Genomic DNA, 19,476 nt, shown 5'->3' with positions numbered 1-19,476 from the left:
GCCAGAAAAATTGACACCATCCTTGTATCACTGAGTGACAACAAAGAACTATTACTGTGGAATCCTCTTCAGTTTGTTATAGAAAATGTAATGCATAGTTTGCACTGAAAAGTAATTTATTTTTGTTTTTTAGTTTGGCACTACAGACAGTTCAAAGGCAACTGCAGTGTAAATAAATGTCTGGCTAAGATTTCCTGGCCTGTGATACATTAGAAAAAGTTCACACAATGGCAGCTTACTCAAAATTGCACAACTTTCCTCAGCCCTTTTTGGACAATTGTCACATGACTAACTTAAGTGAAGTTACTATATGATTTTCCATGATTTTACCTAATTCTGTACATAGTTTCTTCCATGGTTACAATTTGCATTGAGTCTGTGTTTTTGTCTCCTCATACTACATAGCATAGATCACTATCTGCTGGAAAGCTAACTTGTCTGTGTAGTGGAACGTTCATATTACATACAGTATTTATGAAATCCCTGTTTTTCAACAAGACCCACGTGTTTATTCTGAATATTTTAGAAATACATAGGAATATTTTTTAAGATATCTCACTTTAATAACTATGCATTTTATGTGGTAATTGCTTTACAGGTAGCATATACTTATGCTTTCTTTACCACTTACCTACTGCTCAGAGCTGCAAATATTATAATTAAGTGAAATGACAAATTTTTTTTTCTAGTACTGTTTTTCACTGTCTCACTTACATAGATATACCATGAACAACAGTCACTAGGACAGTGTTAGCTTTCTATCAGCTTGCACAGCTAACTGGCAGCAACACAAAAATGTCTGTCCATCTGAAAAAGAAAAATACTCTAGGTATAATCTTTCGTATATTACAGTATCACTGATGCCACTGTATATGTATTTCATATCCAGATTTTGACAAAGCTTCCTAATCAAGAATTAGAATTTGTAAAAGCGTAACAGAATAGCTCACTGTGGAAAGAAATTGGCTTGTTCTGGTAAACAGCAGGGCAGTCAATGCATCTTCCCTTCAAACACTTCTCCATATAAGTTTTCCTTTCCTTTTTTAAGTAACACTATGATTCTGAGAGAGAACAAAAAAGAGCACCGACCCTTGGGTTTTGCTGACCTCCAACAAAAATTAAGGAGCTGATCCTAGACTACATTCCTTTTTTTTTAAACCTCTACCACTTGATCAATGCCTGGTTTTCTGGCAGTTTTCATTTTTAAGCATTCTTTAGGATGCTTGCAAAATTCTTGAGGTCCAGAAATGCAGTACACACAGCTGTAATGGTAGAAAGAGATACCTACTCCTGTTCAAGTTTTCATACAAGTTGTCCACTGGTTAGGAAGAAAATGAAAGGAATCTTCAGAAATTATATAGAGAGGATCATCATTCCTCTCACAAACCAATGAAACAAAAATATCACTGCTCACAATACATCAGCACATTAAAATTATGAAGCTATTTATATGAAAAATGACTTTGAAAAAAAATGGGTGGGGAGGAACAATCAGGGCAAAAGCTTTCAGAGTCAACTATCCCCAGCACATACAAAGTGAAAGGAAAGCACTGATGTTACTGCTTTCTGCCCCCTGTCAGTCACAGACAGGAGGAAATTACTCCAGAAAAACAGTTCTGAAGATAGAAATCTACAGAGGCAGAAAATTTAAGTGTACAAGGTACCTACAGTACACTAATAGAAGACAGTAAGAATTGCTTTAGGATACTGGCTTCTTTGGACAGATCTGTCTTCCTTGAGTATTTTGCTCAAGAATACAACAGATCTTTACCCCTGCTCAATATATGATTCAAATTTCCTTTCAACAAAAACATCCATCCTTCTTCCACTACTACTTAGATAACTTCAGAAGCACTGAAAGTGCCAATATTCCACAAGAAGATGCTTTGAGACCTCTATTTGCAACTGATTTGTAGAAAAAATATTGGACAATGCTACTTGTAGTAGCAATGTAACATGCATATTGTTACTTGCTATCTTCCCTCATTTTCTTCCCTTTAATTGTATTCTGAAGGGCTGAAGGGTCCAGAAAGGAGAAAAGGCAGCAAATGCTTTAGTGGGTTTTCCCCCCAGTTCTCAGGTAGGAATGCCCTGATACTATTCATTGCTTAGCCCAGTTAGCAACTCCAGGTGCCAAGCCGGTAACATAAACACGGAGTTGCCCTAACAGCCACCTTCATTAAATTACCAGGAAGAAAAGATAGGCCACTTAAGAAGCATTCACTCCCACCTGCACTTAGGAAAAGCAAAGCATAGACATGTTATACTGGCACTTCTCCTCTTCATGGTCCTCTGGGCTAACCTAGGAACTCTTCAACCTTCATCACTTACCATTATTTAAGAACTAGAGTAAAAGTATTTTATTGTTATAACCTTCTAACCGTGCTTTATGTCTTCTGGTGGAGCGTCCACACTATTTCCTTCAGAAACATGCTGAGCCTCCTGTAATTTCTTTGAGGTAATGAATTTCTTTTTTTTTAACACTATGGCAAAGGAGGTAAGTGAGGAAAAACAGGGACATCACAAGGAAAGCTTAAAAATATACTTCTGCAATAACCCTGACAGATCAGAGAGGTTCCATGTCTAAATTCTATCTCATAAGCAAGAGGAGTTGGCCAAAACAAAGCAAACCAGCAGAAGGACTTGACGGCCATAAAGCTATGACCATCTTAGAAGACAAAAACAAAAACAAAAAACCCACCGCTACTAAGCACCAGAAAACACAAAATGCTTCTAAAAATACAAGGTCATAAAACACTGATCAAAAGCCAGGAAATTCAGTGTTGAGTATTAAATTACACATCCTTAAATCACTTGGTGCCTCCCAGAAACCTGCTCTACAGTCATCAAACTCCTTTATTATCTTTGTATGGTGCATCAAACTTAGCACTTTTAACCGAGTATTTTGTATGTAATAAAAAAGCTTCTCTATTAAGAAAAAAAAAAAGTGTTCCAAAGTACATTTAATCTTTTCATGGCAGCCAAATCCTGCCATGTGTTTGTGTTGCCGTTTTCCTTCTCCGATTAAACAGTTACATGTTTATTGAGATTTCCCTTGAATTTCACCACTGCAAACTCTGAGAAAGGGTAATTGCACGGGTGTTTTTTCCCCTCCCACTACGTTCATTTGATTACAGACTGACAAAAGATCCAGTTTTTCACAGCCAACCCAAAAGTGGTTTTGAATCCACAACACTTCTACTTCAGGACTTCGGGCCTAGAACACCAGATGTGTCTGTGTTTTTTCAGGTCAGAGCGTACACTTACGTTTCCAGCTTTTATGATATTTCATAACAATCAACACAAGTTTTTCTTCTATTGCCTTTCACTGATTTTTCTTTAACAAAAGCCTACTCTGGGGTTACTACCTTTTATTTGGAAACCTGTAACTTTAACTGTGAAATGTCTGGCAGAAAGTTATTAAGTCACCTTTATTAACATAAGCCCTATTGTCATTCCTTCCCTCAAATCACTCTGTGCAATAGTTAGGCAAGACTGTTAACAGTGACTTTTAAAGCCATTTTTTTCGCAGTTTAAAAATAAACCGTGTTTTTCTCTGTGCTTTCCCCTCCCGTCATTTCCGTGTTCAATAGCTTAACGCTTGCTGCTCTTAACTCCATTTAACCCTTGCTCTTCTCGAGAAGGGAAGAAAAAAAAAAAAAAAGGCAGCCACTTCTTTTTCTCGCTCATTACCATAAACAGGACACGTCATGCCGAGCGTCCTTTATTCTCCTGCCTCAGACCCAAACGTTCTGGCGATACCTGAATCCACGGAGGAAGTCTCGGAGTTTACATAATGCCCACTCCAGAAGCATAAGGAGGCGGGGGCGGCCCCTTGTGTCTCCCCCCCTTTCCCCGCACGGCGACAGAAACGGGGGGAGGGGAAAGGAGAGAAAAATAAAGCTGAAATAAGAGAAAACAAGACCCTTCTCTCCACGCTACGGGGGGGGTGGGGGCAATTTACGGGATCGGAAAACAGGGAAGAAAGAGGGAGAGGAGCGTGTGTTATTTCCTGTTATTGTTACTCCTGTGCCCACTGCCCGATGGAGGGATCGGGGGGGGGGGAGCCGGGGGGACACAGACAGGGGGTGTCGCGGCAGCCCGGGCCGCCCGTCCTCACCTTTGTAGTGCACCCGCAGGTTGTTCTGCGAGAGGCCGATGTAACTGAATTTGTCCTTCGGGCTCCAGGAGCGGGGCAGCGGCGTCTCCTGCTCGTCTACGGCCGGGTAGAGCCTCTTCAGCCGCCGCTTCAGCTCCTTCTCCTGCTCGTTCAGGGCCGGGTCCCCGTGCGGGAAGGGCGCCGGGGCGCTGGTGCCGCTGCCCACCGGCAGGCCCAGCGCCGCGCCGGCCCCGCCGCCCCCCGCGCCCGCGGGGCCGCCGCCGCTCCCGGCGGCGGTGGCGGGTGGCGGCGGCGCCGCGGTGGCCGGAGGCGGCGGCGGCGGCGGGTGGAGCAGGAGCGCGGCGGCCGGAGCGGGGCCGGGGCTGGCGGCGGCCGAGGGGGGGATCCCCGGCGCCGGCGGGGGCACGGCGGCCGCCAAGGGGAGCTGCGGCGGCGGCGGCGGCTGTTGCTGCTGCTGTTGCCCGGACATCCCGGCTCCGGCCTCCTCCTGCTGCTCCTCCGCCGCCACCTCCCGCGGCGGTCGCGACTGTCACCGGACGGGCCCGGGGGCGGAGCGACGGGCAGGCCCGGGGCGCTGCGGAGCGCGGGTCACCCCCACAACCGGGGCGCCTCGGAGGAAGACGGGGGGCGGGGAGGGGTTGGCGATGACGGCAGCCGGTGGAGATGCCCGATGGGAGGGAGCGAGGGGCGTCGCGGGGCGCGGCGGGGCCGGGGGAGAGGCGAGAAGAGCGGCGGCGGCGGCAGGCGGAAGCGGCAGGCGGATGGGGAACGAGCGGCGGGGCTGCCTCCGTCCCCCCGCCCCTCCTCCGGTCGGGGGCGCGCCCGGCGCGCACACGCTCCGTCCGGCCCCCAGCGCGCCCCCGAGTCAGCTGAGCCCGCGGCCTGGCCCCGCCCCCCCGCGCGCGCGATGGGGCGGGGCCAGGAGGCGGGGCCTCCGCCCCTCGGCGGGCGCGAGGCACTGAGGGAAGGGAGAGGGGAGGGAGAGGGAGGAGAGGGGGAGTGAGTGAAGGGTTGAGTTGGCCTCACAGATCGGGTCGTAGTGAAGTCATCGGTGTGGTCCAAAGCTGTCTTAGGGTCTTCTGACGTGACCCAGACCTGTCGCGAGGTTTTCTCCAGGAGAAAGTCAGACTGACCCCCCTGGGGTAGTGGGGAAAAGGACATTGGCACTCGGTGGGCTGCTGAAGGGTGTTACCCCCGAGGGCCAGTCAAATGGGGACTGTCCCCTCGTTATGGAATTATTGTGGAATCATAGAATATGCCGAGTTGGAAGGGGCCCATCAGGATCACTAAGTCGAAGTCCTGGTCCTGGACAGGCCACCCCAAGAATCACACCATGTGCCCGAGAGCATTGTCCAAACGTTTTTTTAACTCTGTCAGGCTTGGTGTTGTGACCACTTCCCTAGAGAGCCTGATCCAGTGCCCAACTACTCTCTGGGTGAAAAACCTTTTCCCAATATCCAACATAAACTTCCCTTGACTCAGCTTCATGCCATTTCCTCAAGTCCTGTCACAGGTCAGGAGATTATAATGATAATGTTTTTCCTCTTGGAATTGACCTGGGAGCATCAGACCCATTAAAAGTTTTTCTGGTGTAACCCAGACCTCTTGAAAGGTTTTCTCCAGGAGAAAGTCAAGCTGACCCTCAGAGGGCTAATGGAGAGAAAGACACTAACCCTCAGTGGGTTAATGACCAATTCAAATGGAATAACCACCTGGGGTGAGTCAAATGGGGACCGTCTACTCCTGATGAAATTAAACAGCTATAGTGCTGACCTTTCCCAGCCCTGTATGACCTGGGCTTATAACAGCTGGCATGACCAACAAGCAGTGGCAGATTGAGCTACAATTCTTGCAAGAATGTAAACTCCGCATACATTATCATCATCATCATGGCTAGGCTTTGTGAACGAAGATTTGGGAAGGGCTCTACCCACATTTGCTATAAGCGCACTGGTGGCTAAAAAGGCCAATGCGAGACAGACAAGTCCGGTTGCAAAAAGTGTAGCAGAAGGACTCTTTAGGTGGTGTCAGCAGGACACGATTCTTTCTGCATTGTCTTTTCTCCTCGAGAGTGATCCTGCGTGTGTTCTCAAAGGAAACAGCAGCGTTATGAATTGTATGTCTCCAGACCTCCTGATTGGAGGCCAGAGTAGACCAATTATGTTGATCAATATGGCCAAGGCTGAGATGTTGTTTCAGGGAGTCCTTGTATCTTCTCTTCAGGGCTCCTCTCTTGCGGCAGCCGCTGGCAAGTTCACCATAAAGCAAGATCTTAGGGAGGTGGTGGTCCTTCATCCTTGAGATGTGTCCTGCCCAACGCAGCTGTGTTCTCAGCAACATGGCCTCAATACTCATAACTGCTGCCTGTTCTAAAGCAGACGTATTGGTCACATAATCTGACCAGTGGATGTTTAGAATTGTACGGAGACAGCGTTGATGGAAGCGTTCTAAGAGTCTAAGGTGATGGCGGTAAATGACCCATGATTTGGATCCATATAAAAGAGTAGACAGCACAATGGCTCTGTAAACACTGATCTTTGTACTTTTCTTCAGGTGTTTATTTTGCCAAATTCTTTTATGGAGTTTTCCAAAAGCACTATATGCCTTTGCTAACCTGTTGTCTATCTCTCCATCAATCTTACCATCTGAGGAGACGAGGCTGCCTAGGTAATTAAACTGCCGAACTGATTTGAGCTCTGATTTGCCAATGGTGATATGGGGATGATGGAAGACTTCCTGAGGTGCAGGTTGATAGAGAACTTCTGTCTTCTTTAAGCTGACTTCCAGCCCAAAAAGCTCAGCAGCCTCTGCAAAGCAGGATGTTAAGTGCTGCAGAGCTACTTCTGTGTGGGCAACGAGGGCGACGGTGTCAGCATAAAGCAGTTCATGGACAAGATGGCTTACAGTCTTAGTATGGGCCTTCAGTCGCCTTAGGTTGAAAAGGCTTCCATCAGTACGATATTGAATGTAGATACCATCTTCTTCATCAAGGTCTGCCGTGGCCCTTTGGAGCATCATGCTGAAAAAGATCGTGAATAGGGTTGGTGCAAGAACACAGCCTTGTTTCACACCATTAGTTATTAGAAAGGGCTCAGAAAGTGCATCGCCATGTCTGATTTGGCCGTGCTGATCCTCATGGAGTGAGATGATCATTTTAAGGAACTTGGAGGGACAACCTAAGTGTTCCAAAATCTGCCATAGACCTTTTCTGCTCACAGTATTGAAAGCCTTGGTAAGATCAACAAAGGTTACACAGAGACCTTTGTTCTGTTCCCTACACTTCTCTTGCAGTTGTCTGAGGACAAATACCATGGCTGTGGTACTCCTGTTGGCTCTGAAACCACATTGGCTTTCAGGTAGAATTCCTCCTGCTATAGTGGGTATTAGTCTGTTCAAAAGTATTCTTGCCAGGATTTTGCTGGCAATGGAGAGCAGAGCAATACCACAGTAATTTGAACAGTCTGATTTATCTCCTTTTTTCTTATACAAAGTGATGATGACTGCATCACCTAGGTCTGATGGTAGTTCGCCTAGTTCCCAACTGCGCACCACAAACTCGTGAAATTTAGCATGGAGTGCTTGGCCCCCATGTTTCCAGACTTCAGGTGGAATTTCATCAACCCCAGCTGCCTTGCCAGTTTTCACCTACGGTATGGCCTTAAGATTTTGTCCCATAGTAGGGGCAATATCTAATTCATTCTTCACCGGTTGTTGTGTAATGTACTGAATTGCGGAGTCTTGATCTACACGGTTGGTACTGAAGAGTCTGAAAATGTTCAGACCATTGATTCAGAATGGAGGTTTTATCTGTCAGAAGCGTTTGCCCATCTACTCTGAGTAGAGGGCTTTGGACCTGGTATGTAGGCCCGCATGCTGTTTTCAAGGCCTCGTAGAATCCTCTGTAATCACCCGTATCTGCGCATAATTGAATTTTTTCTGCTAGATTGATCCACCACTTGTTCTGGATGTCACGGAGTTTCTGTTGGAGCTTGCTGCATGCAAGATGAAAGGCTGCTTTTCTTACATGACAGGATGGCAGTGCAAGGTGTGCTTGGTGAGCAGTTCTCTTCTTCCTCGACAATTCCTGGATCTCTTGATTGTTTTCATCAAACCAGTTTTTGTTCTTCTTGAAGGATAACCCTAAGGATTCTTCAGAGGACTGCAGGATGCTATTTTTAATATGTTACCGAAGTGTTTCAGAAGGATCTATAGAATGATTTTCAAGCCTATCCACATATATATGTGTGTATATATATATATACATCTCAGTCATACGGTGTTGTTTCACTCTAATCATCCTAAGAACATCAGTTACCCTGCCTTTGGGGGCAGGTTGAAACATTACACTGGAGAAGAATTGAAGGAGAAGGAGGTGTCATGATGGACTCTGCCACCATTGGTGATGGTGATGGGGAAAACAGATGTCAACGGGCCAGTGTAGCACCTGGGAGGTGCCACCTCTGACAGGTGCGACACACCTCTGCTGCCCACACCTTAAGTCCAGTCTCACATAAGGGTAAGGAGAAGTGCCACTGAGAGCGTTCCCCAGAGGCAGGAAAGCTTGGGAATGACTCAGCTGACAAGGGCAGGAGGAGCAGTACAGTGTTCCTGGAGCAATGGCCATAAACGAAACAAGAAGTTTCACCTCAACGTGAGGAAGAACTTCTTTACATTGAGAGTAGCACAGCATTGGAACAGGCTGCCCAGGGAAGTTGTGGAATCTCCCGCTCTGGAGACATTCAAAGCCACCTGGATGTGTTCCTGTGTTACCTGCTGTCGGTTACCCTGCCTTGACGGGGAGGTTGAACTAGATGATCTCCAGAGGTCCCTTCCAACCCTAATGATTCTGTGCTTCTGTGAACCTGAAGTGTTGGGCGCTTCACAAACCCATTTCCAGCTGTCAACATGTTGGAGAATAAATACAGAAGCAGGAAGTAGAGAAGGTTAATTATGCTTCACCTGTGTGAAATGGTGGGTGAGGTAATGCAGGTGTGACACTCACAAAGGCTTGTATGAAGCTAAACACTTCTCACCTATAGTTACCACAATATCCTGTCGCTGCTCCGTGATGACTAGTAGCATCTATGGCTGGACAAAATGCAGTTATCTAAAAATACCCTATCAAAGGGAGCTGCAAATTATACAGGAGTAGAAGTGCCTAGGATGGATGTCAAAACACATTCTAAATTGTGCCTGAGAATCAATTACCCTGGCACTGGTAGGCTATCTCCCACTATATGTAAGTTTGCTTTCTAGTGTCTAGAGGTTGTTGTAAACCATGATGCTTAATGATTTAATTTTTTTAAAAAAATACAGTATTTGCCAACTATAGGCATTGGGAAATATATTCATTATGTTTGTAAGTGTAGATGTGTCTTAACTCTTTCTTGCATTTCAATAAATTTTCTGCCATATCCACTTCCTGAGTCATGGCTCACTTTTAGCATTTGTGCCAAAAGACTTCATATCACCCATTTCGAGATTGCCACCACAAAGTTCCTATTTCTTGTACAGTAAGACAGGAGAGCAGGTGTTTCTGTGCTTACTTCTTGACATTATTCCCTACTTCACTACTCTGGTTGATTTTATCCCATCTTTTACCACGTTCCAAGAATAAATAATCCAAGTGTAACAAAACACTGATTTTTATAGAAATCTTTTCCCCCAAACATACCCCCAGACAGACACATTCACATCACTTTTTTTGAGTAAGGCTTATACTGTACACTATGCCAGAGGTTTTGTAGAGGTATTCTAACACTTGATATTCACCAGTATGTTATTTATTCCTCTTGCCTTCTATTATTTTCTGACTACAGCTTCTGAAGGATTAGAGATAGCACATAGATATTGACATAAAGGCCCAGTTTCTATTTTCTGGATGATGTAAATGAATTGGAGCTTGTCAGATTTAGAAGCAGTACTCATGTTCCTCCCTAATGTGCGTCGTTTTCCATTTTCAACATTGAACTTAATTCACCATTACATGATCCATTCTGTTTTGTTAGGACTTCCTCATCATCACAGTCCCCTCTTGTCTTGCTTAGCTGAAATAATTATGACAGCTGCAAATGTTGCCATCTCACAATACAGCCCTCTTTCTAGATCAGTGGTAAATACAGCAGCAATATGAGACTTGCTACGGAGCTCTGAAGAAAGCTGTCCTTAACCTTCCTCCATTGCAGAAACTCGCAGTTGAATTCTGCTCTTTGTTTTTCATCTCCCAGTTTTTGAGCCGTGATAGTACTTTTCTTTTTGCCCAGTGATTCCTTAGATGCTTGAGTTGTCTCTGGCTTAGGAATTTAGTCAGAGGCCTTTTGAACCACTGTAAAACATTAACTATCCCACTAAAATCCCTTTGGGTTTTTTGAGTGGGTTTTTTTTACACTCTCGAAGAATTTCAGTGGATGGATCAACAAGAAATTATTTTGCTTTGCAGACAAGCCTTGTTAGGCCCAATTTCATACGCAGACATTCTCTTCTGTATGCATGGGTTTTATCTATGTTTACTTTTTGGTGACCATTTCAACCAAATAAAATGCAATGCAAGTATTCCAGACACTGAGGGTATTTATTTAGCCTCTTGTTGAGCATATTAATAGTGAGTCAATGTGTCATACGTAGGTTTTAAAGTGTGTGCAGATGATCACACCATCAATCCAGTCCTCTAGGCAGGTGAGCTGCATGGGCATCAGCTCATTGCTGTCATGCCCATCGCTCTCCTTGGGGAACCCAGAGCCAGAGGAGAGGGGAGAGCAACCCCCAACTGACACCTTATAGGCAGTATCAATAAGAATGAAGCTCTCCCAACTGCACAAGCCCATCTTCTTCTCACAAGTGAGCGTTGTGCATGGCCCCAAAGTTGCAGAGGTTAATTTAGCTCCTGGATCCCGTGTTGGCTGCTCTCTGTGTTTTCATTAAGAGTGAGTAAGTGGGCTATGGCCATCTGTGCCAGTGATGCCGATAGCATTCTGTCTGTCAACAAGAAACAGAGGCAGGATTCTCTTTGGGAGTTTATTTCTGTGTGTGTCTTTTGTCCCCTCCGTGGGACAAATCCTCCTAGTTACACATGAATTTAATGTGTGTTCTATGGCTGCCAGCCTGACAACTTTCCAGTTACTTCTCTGAAATTTAATATCTCCCGTTTGTAATGATGGTAACTGTTTGCTGTTCTTTGTTTAGTACTTCTCCCAGTTAAGTTTTTCCAATGCATAGTTTCTTTGTAACTGTTTTGGAATTAATTTTCCCTGCTTCAAGAAGCTGCTTGGAAATCAGCAGTGTGTTATTTATTGTTGTGCCTCTTGAGCTGAATTTCTGCTCCTAAGAAAAGAAAGCTACTAAGAAGTAGGCGATGATATTTCACCAGTATGAAGGATAGATCTCTTCAAACTACCTGGAGGATTTTTTTTTGCTGAGCCCTTTGCTATTTAGTCTATTTTTTCCCCTGCTAATTTAATTGCTTATATATAGGATAGACTTGATGAACTGACAAATGGAAGACTTGCCAAAATGAATCATATATGAATTATAGGCAATCATCAGCTTGGTTGAATCAAATGGTTATCCGGTTGCAATTTACTGTATAACTATATTGCTGCTCACACACCACACAGTGCTCCTGCTTTTATAAAGCTGAGCAATCTGCTAATGAAAATAATTTTGTTGTATGAGTCAGCTATATGTGTGCTATCTTAGAGCAAGAACGATTAGAAATCTCACTTGTTTGCCAATGCTTTAGTTGTGGTATTTATATATATAACAATATGTAGGGAGAGATATAGATATAGATATAAATCTATATATATGGTTTTGGTAGTTGAACACCAGCATGTATGGACAGTTGGGAACAGGCTTGTTCTCTTTATTCTGTTTTACCTTTCTGATCTGTACATGAGCACTGTGATCTACAGGCAAACCAAGTTTTATAGAAGTATGATTCACTCTTTGTACGAAATCTTATGAAATTTAATCTCTACAGTCCATTAAAAAAAATTCTTTGCATTTTGTTATTGAGTTTAGAGAGTTTTATTCATAGTTAACTTCATGCTTTTCTTCCAAAGTTACTATTCATAGCTCTTTACCATATCCTCTTAATACATTGAAGAACAATTATTTTTGATCATTTTCTGGTGCATAGAGTTGAGATTTTTTTTTAATATTAAAAGGCAATTTAAGGAAAAGTGAAAATCTGTTCATTGGGATAGATCATAAACAGAAGATTTTATAGTCTCTACTGCCTGGGCTACTGTACAAGCATCGTATGCTAATTAAATGTCAAAATATGCACAGAAATAAAATGCCCTCCAAGCTGAATAGAATCTGTTTTATTCGCAACACAAATATATGTGGGGGCAGGATAGAAAATATGATGAGACACATTGATTTATTCTCTTCTTGAAAACAGATATCAAACCACAGCACTATTAGAGAAGTGATTCCCAGTTAGTGGGTCAAGATCCATTTCTGAGTCATCGTGAATTTCTGCCGAGGGTGGAAGCAAATTGGCATGATTTAAATGTTGAAATATAAGAAAAATTATTGAAGAGTGACTAAAAAAAACCACGGTGGCCAAAATTTCTACAGGAAAAGAGTTTGTTTGGCCAGATCAGCCAGGACTAAAAAATCCTATTGCGGTATGTAACCAAGTGAAGTGAGGCTGAAGGACAAGAAAAGATGAAATGAAAGAAGAGCTCACCACGCAGCCTTCTTGGACTAATGGATGGAAACACTCTGCGTTCCCTTTTCTCTTACCCTGGCTGGGCGCATCAGCAGCCTGACTCCTGCACGTGGCTGGAAGAGTTCCAGCACCCTTTTAGCTAACAGGGGGCAGGTAGGTCACAAAGCTGCCGCGTTTGGAAACTGCCCTGTGACCAGGCACCATAAGACATCCTCTGTATGATGTTTAGGATGGAAATTTAAAAGTTATGCGCTTTTGGTAAACATTTTAAAGCTCCCCTGGCAAACCAGGCAGTGTTTTGTTTCCAGTCCGTGCATTGGTAGGGTGCCCATTACCATAGATGAGCAAGCTCAAAGACTGCAGGCTTTCAGAAACACATGGGATGTGTCAAGCTGACCCACTTCTTGAAAGCCAGGCTAGGCCTTTGTGAAATGTCCTGTACTTGTTAGATGTTAGGATGTCAAGAATGTTTAAGTCTCCACTGACGCAATAATTATTGTTATGGTGTTTATAGAGGTGGGAGGGCCCTAAGGGAAAGGAGGCCAAAAAGAAGAATAAGGAAGTGAGATGAGTAAGGCTCCAGGAATTGCATGCAGATAGAGTTTTGTCATGCTTTTTTCTTTAACTCCCTTGGCTCTTCAGTAAAATAGATGCTTATTTATGAGAAACTAGTTTTTTCATCTCTGCATCTGTCACACAAATTCAAATGCTCCACGTGTTAATCTTAGTAGCAAAAGTAGGTTTAAAACGGACTTTAGCAGTGTGAAATTGTCAGGTCAAAACACAGAGTTCTAATAATTTTTAGTTATTGTAGCTCTTCCCAGTCCTACTATCAATCTGTAGTTTTCCTCTTTCACATCTGTTCCAGGGAAACAAGTTAACATCGAATTCTGAATATCTGCTGAAATCCTGAAAATCTGCTGCCCTTGTTAGATTGTAGTATTTTATTGTGCATGACTGATCATTATGTTATGATTTATGGAATACATTAAATATACAAGAAGCCTGTAGGATGTACACACAGTTGCCTCCTTTTATTTTGAGAGTATAAAAACATATGTCTACAGAGCATATTGTCTGACAAAATGCAAAATATTTTTCTGACTTTAGTCATAGTAACCTTGGAGAATACTTGCATGACAAAGCAATTAAAATATTTCAAACAAGGTCATGATTTTGCAGGTGATTGTTTTTAAGATTAACTTGCCATTATGTATGCTGTCATGATTGCAATGTATATGCTCAGAGGCTTGGAGGAAGAGTAGCTTCCTGTTCTAGTACATATTATGATGATGATGATGATCAGCAATTATTGTTGTTTGCCAAGCCGTACCTATACTAACCTCTGTCATCAACAATATCATTTAACCAGCTTAAAAATACCTGAATCTTATCTACTTGACAATTTCTTTTAGCTTACCTTATGAATTTACCTGTGTAAGGATGCTGTGGAGCATGATATAAAAATCTTCAGTATACAAAAGCCACAGTCTCATCACTGATTTGTTACAGCTGCATGGTACTGCTTCCCTTGGAAGCATGTCAATAATAAAGTCAGTTTTCCTTTCTAAGATTCAAATGCTGAGAAAGACTGAGAGATTATCTGACCTCCTCTCGCCACCATGGCTGGACCTGCTGTCGCATGAGCATTCCTTACAGGCACTTGCTTAAACTCTTCATTAAACCTCCTGTGACGGAGACACTAAGAGCTTTCTCCTGTGTTTTGACTAGTAACAATGCCAATGACAGGCAAATACATGTTTAATTTGGATAGTCTGAAAATTAAATGGAAATACAAGCATTTCTGTTGCTTTAAAATTTTTTCATGCTTTTGGAAGCATAAAATATAAGTTTTGATTCAGATTTGCATTGCCACAGTAAGTGTTCAAAACTCATGAGTCAATGCCCACCCACAAATGAATCTGGCTTAAAAGCCCAGTTTCTTAAAAATAAGGCATTTAGAGAGGATGGGTAGGTGGTTGGTTATTTACCATCTGTTTTATGAACTTTTAGGAGACCTTCCTTTCATATTTACGAGCTTTGACATACAGAAAAATTAAAAACTTGCTTAAAAAAATATGAAAGCTGGGATTCTTACTGCAGTCTCTTGACTTTGACAGCTTAAAAAAACCCAAAAAACTAAACCAACAACACAAAACCCCCAGCATATTGAAGGATTTGCAATGAAATAATGAAAATCAGCAACACCTAATTTGACCTGACAGCATCCTTCTCTGTGTTACAGCTTTGTAGAGAAGCAAACAGTATATATGGGTCTCCTCATATTTAATATATTCGGTATATTTTGAGAAAGGTTGAGGAAAAGTGTGGCGTGCAAATCTTTTCCATCTCAAAACGCTCTCCCATTGTATATTGCTAACTTCAGTTCACCTTTCTGTTTCTTAAGGCAATTAATGTATAATAATGCTTGTTAATAGGCAGATGCTGTCTATACTCCCAACTCTTAGTAAGTTAAGTCTCATGGTAGAGAGGAATTTATTTTAAAATATAAAGTTTGCAGTAAAACTAACAATTCAGTGTTGTCATGGATTTTTCACACTTGGCTTGTTCTTGGTAATTAAAGGAAGGTTTTGATAAACAAGTGGTTTACTTAACTTTAATGGTCTGTGACTAGGAGTTCTAAACTTGCTTGTTAGAGATTCTGCATGTCTTCCAGTGAATATATTGTGTCATTATGTTAGAGAGTCCTTACTTCTTCTAGTGAATATGTTACATTGTTGACGTGCCAAGCAACTTTGACTAAGCTCTGTGAATGCAAACACCTCCTTTTGTATTAGGCCTTGCAGTGAGTTGCTGGACTTTCTGAGAGCACAGTTCTAGCAACTCGCAAGTTTACTGAAGTGCCATATTAAATTCATATGACCAGTAGCATTTATTCCATGCTCTGAACTAACCCTTGTGAAAGTGCAGTCTGTAGGAGGTTGTATGTTGTGGAGAAGGTCATTCCCTCTAACACTAACCAACATCGTGAAGAACCAGCTCATTAGTGAGAGCAATGCAAATCCCATATGAAAATGCTATCCTTAGGTTAATTAAGTTAGATTTTTCTTGTCTGATGCAACAACCAGCCTCGACTTTTAACTTAGGGTCCATGCTAATTAAAAAATAATGAAGTTCATTTGAGACTCTGAAGAACCCGAAAATGCATTTTCAGAAGTTGTTGCCATACTGCAGGAAGGTACAAACTGGTGCAGAGAGAGACATGTTTCGGTTCTGATTGACATAAGGTTCCTGGGTCATCCAGGCCTCTTAGCCATTGAGTGACACGCTGTAGAAGCGCACCAGAAAACGTCGAGCACTACAATTTCTCTCTGTCCAAAGGCTTGCGCTGGTCATGGATCAGCTGGTGGTGAGCTTTACTGGGAATAAATCCAGCATGTTCAGTAAGAGTGCTCTGTGTCAGTACCAGAAACATGAATCACTTCACTGACCAGTGCCTGAAGTATCTCACCTAACTTCTCACCTCAGCTCTGTCAGCAGTTAATGGAGAAAGGCAGGTACCTGGAGACATCCTTCCATTCCAGTTCATTTGACAAAAACAGATGAACCAGTTCTGGCTTAATCAAGCATTCTGTGTTCTTTAATAAGTTACATGTGATCATACAAATTAAGACTACCAGGATGCAAGTGCACTCAGAATTAAAGCTGCAAAGCTTCATCCAAATTAACATGTTTCTAAATGTTATGGGTGCTTGACTTTGAAACCTTTATAACGTCTTACAATATTTTTACAAGCATGAGATACTTACTTTAAACTCACTGTATAGGAAATTTTAATCAATGCTGTTTTAAATAGTTTATTTTGGGGGAGGGGAGTTGTTTGCTTTTAGTGATTTCTCTTAGTACGTATTTGGTTTCTAGAGACAGCATATTGTTCAAACTGTGTTTTTTTTCTCCAAGTCCTCTGCCTGCAACATGTATTCCTTTATTTGATGTAATTCAACACAAGGGTCTTTACCTGGCCCCTGTAAGTCCCATATGAGGTGCCATCAAGCAGCCTGGTCAGCACAAAGACAAGCTGTGTGAGTAGACCAGCCCAGCACATGTGACCCAGCAGAAAAAGCAGCAGTGGATATGGGCTAGCTCACTCTCCCACTTCTCTGCCTGAGCTTTGTGCCTGAGCAAGGAGAACAGGAGGTACCATTGGCAAAAATGCTGAAGATGTAATGCAGCTGAGATGTGACTCAGTGACATGTCAACCTTGGCTCATAGAAAGAGGTGAGACAAAGCTTGGGCAAGAGGAAATACACTGACAAAATTAAACATTTCATAAGAAAAGTAGCCTCTTCTTCCCAATTTTCGCCGCTCATCCAGGAATTACTGTATGTATTATGAGACACTAATGCTGGCCCTAATTCTGTTGACTGTGCCTCATCTCTAGAATAAGATTTGACCTTTTGAAGACTTACTACTTCTTTGCAGCATTTTCTCTCTGCCCTCCAAACCTCAGTCTGTTTTCTGCATTGAACTTTTCTGCTCTGTATCTTTTCAGCTCTTTTTATGCAGAAGTAAAAGTTCCTTGTGGGCAGAGATGCTTATTTGTCTGTTATAATTTATCTACTGTATGGGAATCATGAAGTTATATAAAGCAGTAATACTATTAATAGTAGAGAAGGCAGCAACTTCTCTTTCAAACTTCTAATACAAGTTCTCTATCAACTTAAATGGAAGCACAATCCATGATTAAAGTGGCACAGTCTAATGTACAGAAATATTGAATCAGAGTGAAAAATACAGGAAAAGGAACCATGTCTACTCACAGAGAATATAAATGCAGCCCCACAAATCTTTTAAATGTTCCTTGGTCAGGTATGTGCTTACAGCTTGGAATTGGCTCAGGCAGGATTAATGTGAACTGTAAAACAAAACCAGCAAACATTGTTGGAGCAACAGTGCAGGAAAAGCTTAGGCCATGCCCCCAGTGTAACAAGAAACTGACCATTCCTCATTAATGAACCGCTGGAAATAAATGTGTGTGAAAGCAGCAGTTAAAAATTGGCCAGCAAGAAGTGCAAGTGATAGTTATCTGAGCTTATACTTTCTGATTTTGGCAACCAAGGGTTCTCTGCATTTCTGAAGAAATGAATGCTGCTGATTACATATCCAGCAACATCTTTTCAGGAGATATGCTGAAGATGGATGTTGATGCTACATGAAGAATAACTCTTCTTGCTTTTAGTATGGATCCTAAAAGCAGGGGAAGATGAGAAGAGGAAGAAGAGCTGTATACCATGAGAATTAGCCCTGCATTTTATCAAAACTCTTTATAGTTTCTGTGTCTGTACAAGAACGACCTTTAATTTTTAACTGAGAAGAAAGGACATACTGTACAGGTATAATATCTAGCCTCCAATGTTTAGTGCAGAACTTTAAAAGTGTGGTAGGAAGGGGCTAAGTGTCTACTGCTGTATTGAATTTAAAGACATTGTTAAATTAACAAGGCCAGAATTGCTATTCTATTTATTTACTCATCATTAAGTGATAGAACATTCTCTTCCACATCCTGAAGGTCATTACCACAGTACATTGGTTTTGGCTCCTCAGTGATGTCAAACATCCAGTACTGTGCCTTTTACAAACACGTACATGAAAGAAATTCACTATATCATGCTCCTTCTGTGCTGCCAAGGACACAACAAAGTGTAACCAAGCTGCATATGATTTGACTGTGGTAAAATGTCTGCACCCTGCATACACTACAGGTGCAGCTCTACTGGAAGAAATATTCCAACTAGATTTCAAGGGTTGAATAAAATACTCCTAGAGGAAATTGAGTACCTGGTAGAAGAGATGTCCTCAGCTGGCTCCAGTTTGATTCCTCTCTCTTGTATCACGTACCTTAAATGAGAGTTACATTCATTGTTGTGGTGCACAATTCCACTCCACTTACATGTTTTCCTCCCACAGTTATGAAGTTGTAGGGAAAATAATTTAACCAACGGTGCTTTAGTTACAAAATAAACAGATGCGTGACTTGACTTTGGCACTGCAAGATGATACACTTAAAATAAACATCAAAATATTAGGCACTGCACAATTTTGCCTTTTTTTACTAGGGCTCAGATGATGGACAAAGCATCGACTCTAATACTGAAAAAATCTTTGACCACCAGCTCCAAAACAACAGTCCTAGTCCTGGTCCTCCAATCTCTCTTGTGGATTCTCACTGGTAAATCAAGCTTCACATTGGTGCACGGCGTATTAGGTATCAAAGCCAGGGCCCCATATCCAAAGAGGAATGGAGATGTTTGCTATGAAGGGGCACGCAATGTTTGAACTATGCAGTGTGTAATTGAGGAAATAAAGATGAGGTAACAGACAAAAGGCAAGCCAGTAGGAATCTGACTAATATCCCCCTTCAGGAGGATGGTTTTTTTTGATACACGGTTGAACTCCAAATGTGAACTTTGGAGATAAGATACCCTGATTGCTATATAAGACTATTACAGTATCGTGATTATACGTGTTATAAAGAACCTTTCCAGTAGTTGATGCTTTGTAAGAAAATGTATTTAGTACTAATTGACTTATTTAAAGAGAGAGTCACACAAAAGGGCAAGAGAGGAAACATCTTTTAAAATTAACTGATGCATCTCTAGCCAAATTACTTGGCTGCTGTGCTTGCATCTCTTTAGAGACTCTGTCTGAGGACATGAAA

General features: G+C 42.3%; 1 protein-coding gene across 3 annotated transcripts in view; it reads right to left on the bottom strand.

The window, feature by feature from the left end:
- RANBP9 (RAN binding protein 9) overlaps nucleotides 1-4,951 on the bottom strand; it is a 40,999-nt gene extending 36,048 nt beyond the window's left edge. The window contains exon 1 of one of the 3 annotated variants that reach the window (XM_064665424.1): nucleotides 4,121-4,951. In XM_064665424.1, coding sequence (XP_064521494.1) covers nucleotides 4,121-4,589 — 469 coding nt within the window. In that variant the 5' untranslated portion in view covers nucleotides 4,590-4,951. The remainder of the gene's footprint in view (nucleotides 1-4,120) is intronic. The other 2 variants (XM_064665415.1, XM_064665405.1) reach the window with 2 other exon arrangements.
- Between the last annotated feature and the right edge of the window lie 14,525 nt (nucleotides 4,952-19,476).

The sequence above is a fragment of the Pseudopipra pipra genome, chromosome 1 (assembly GCF_036250125.1).
Source record: "Pseudopipra pipra isolate bDixPip1 chromosome 1, bDixPip1.hap1, whole genome shotgun sequence".
NCBI lineage: Eukaryota > Metazoa > Chordata > Aves > Passeriformes > Pipridae > Pseudopipra > Pseudopipra pipra.
The sequence above is the reverse complement of the archived record's forward strand: the minus strand, read 5'-3'. Positions and strand labels throughout refer to the sequence as shown.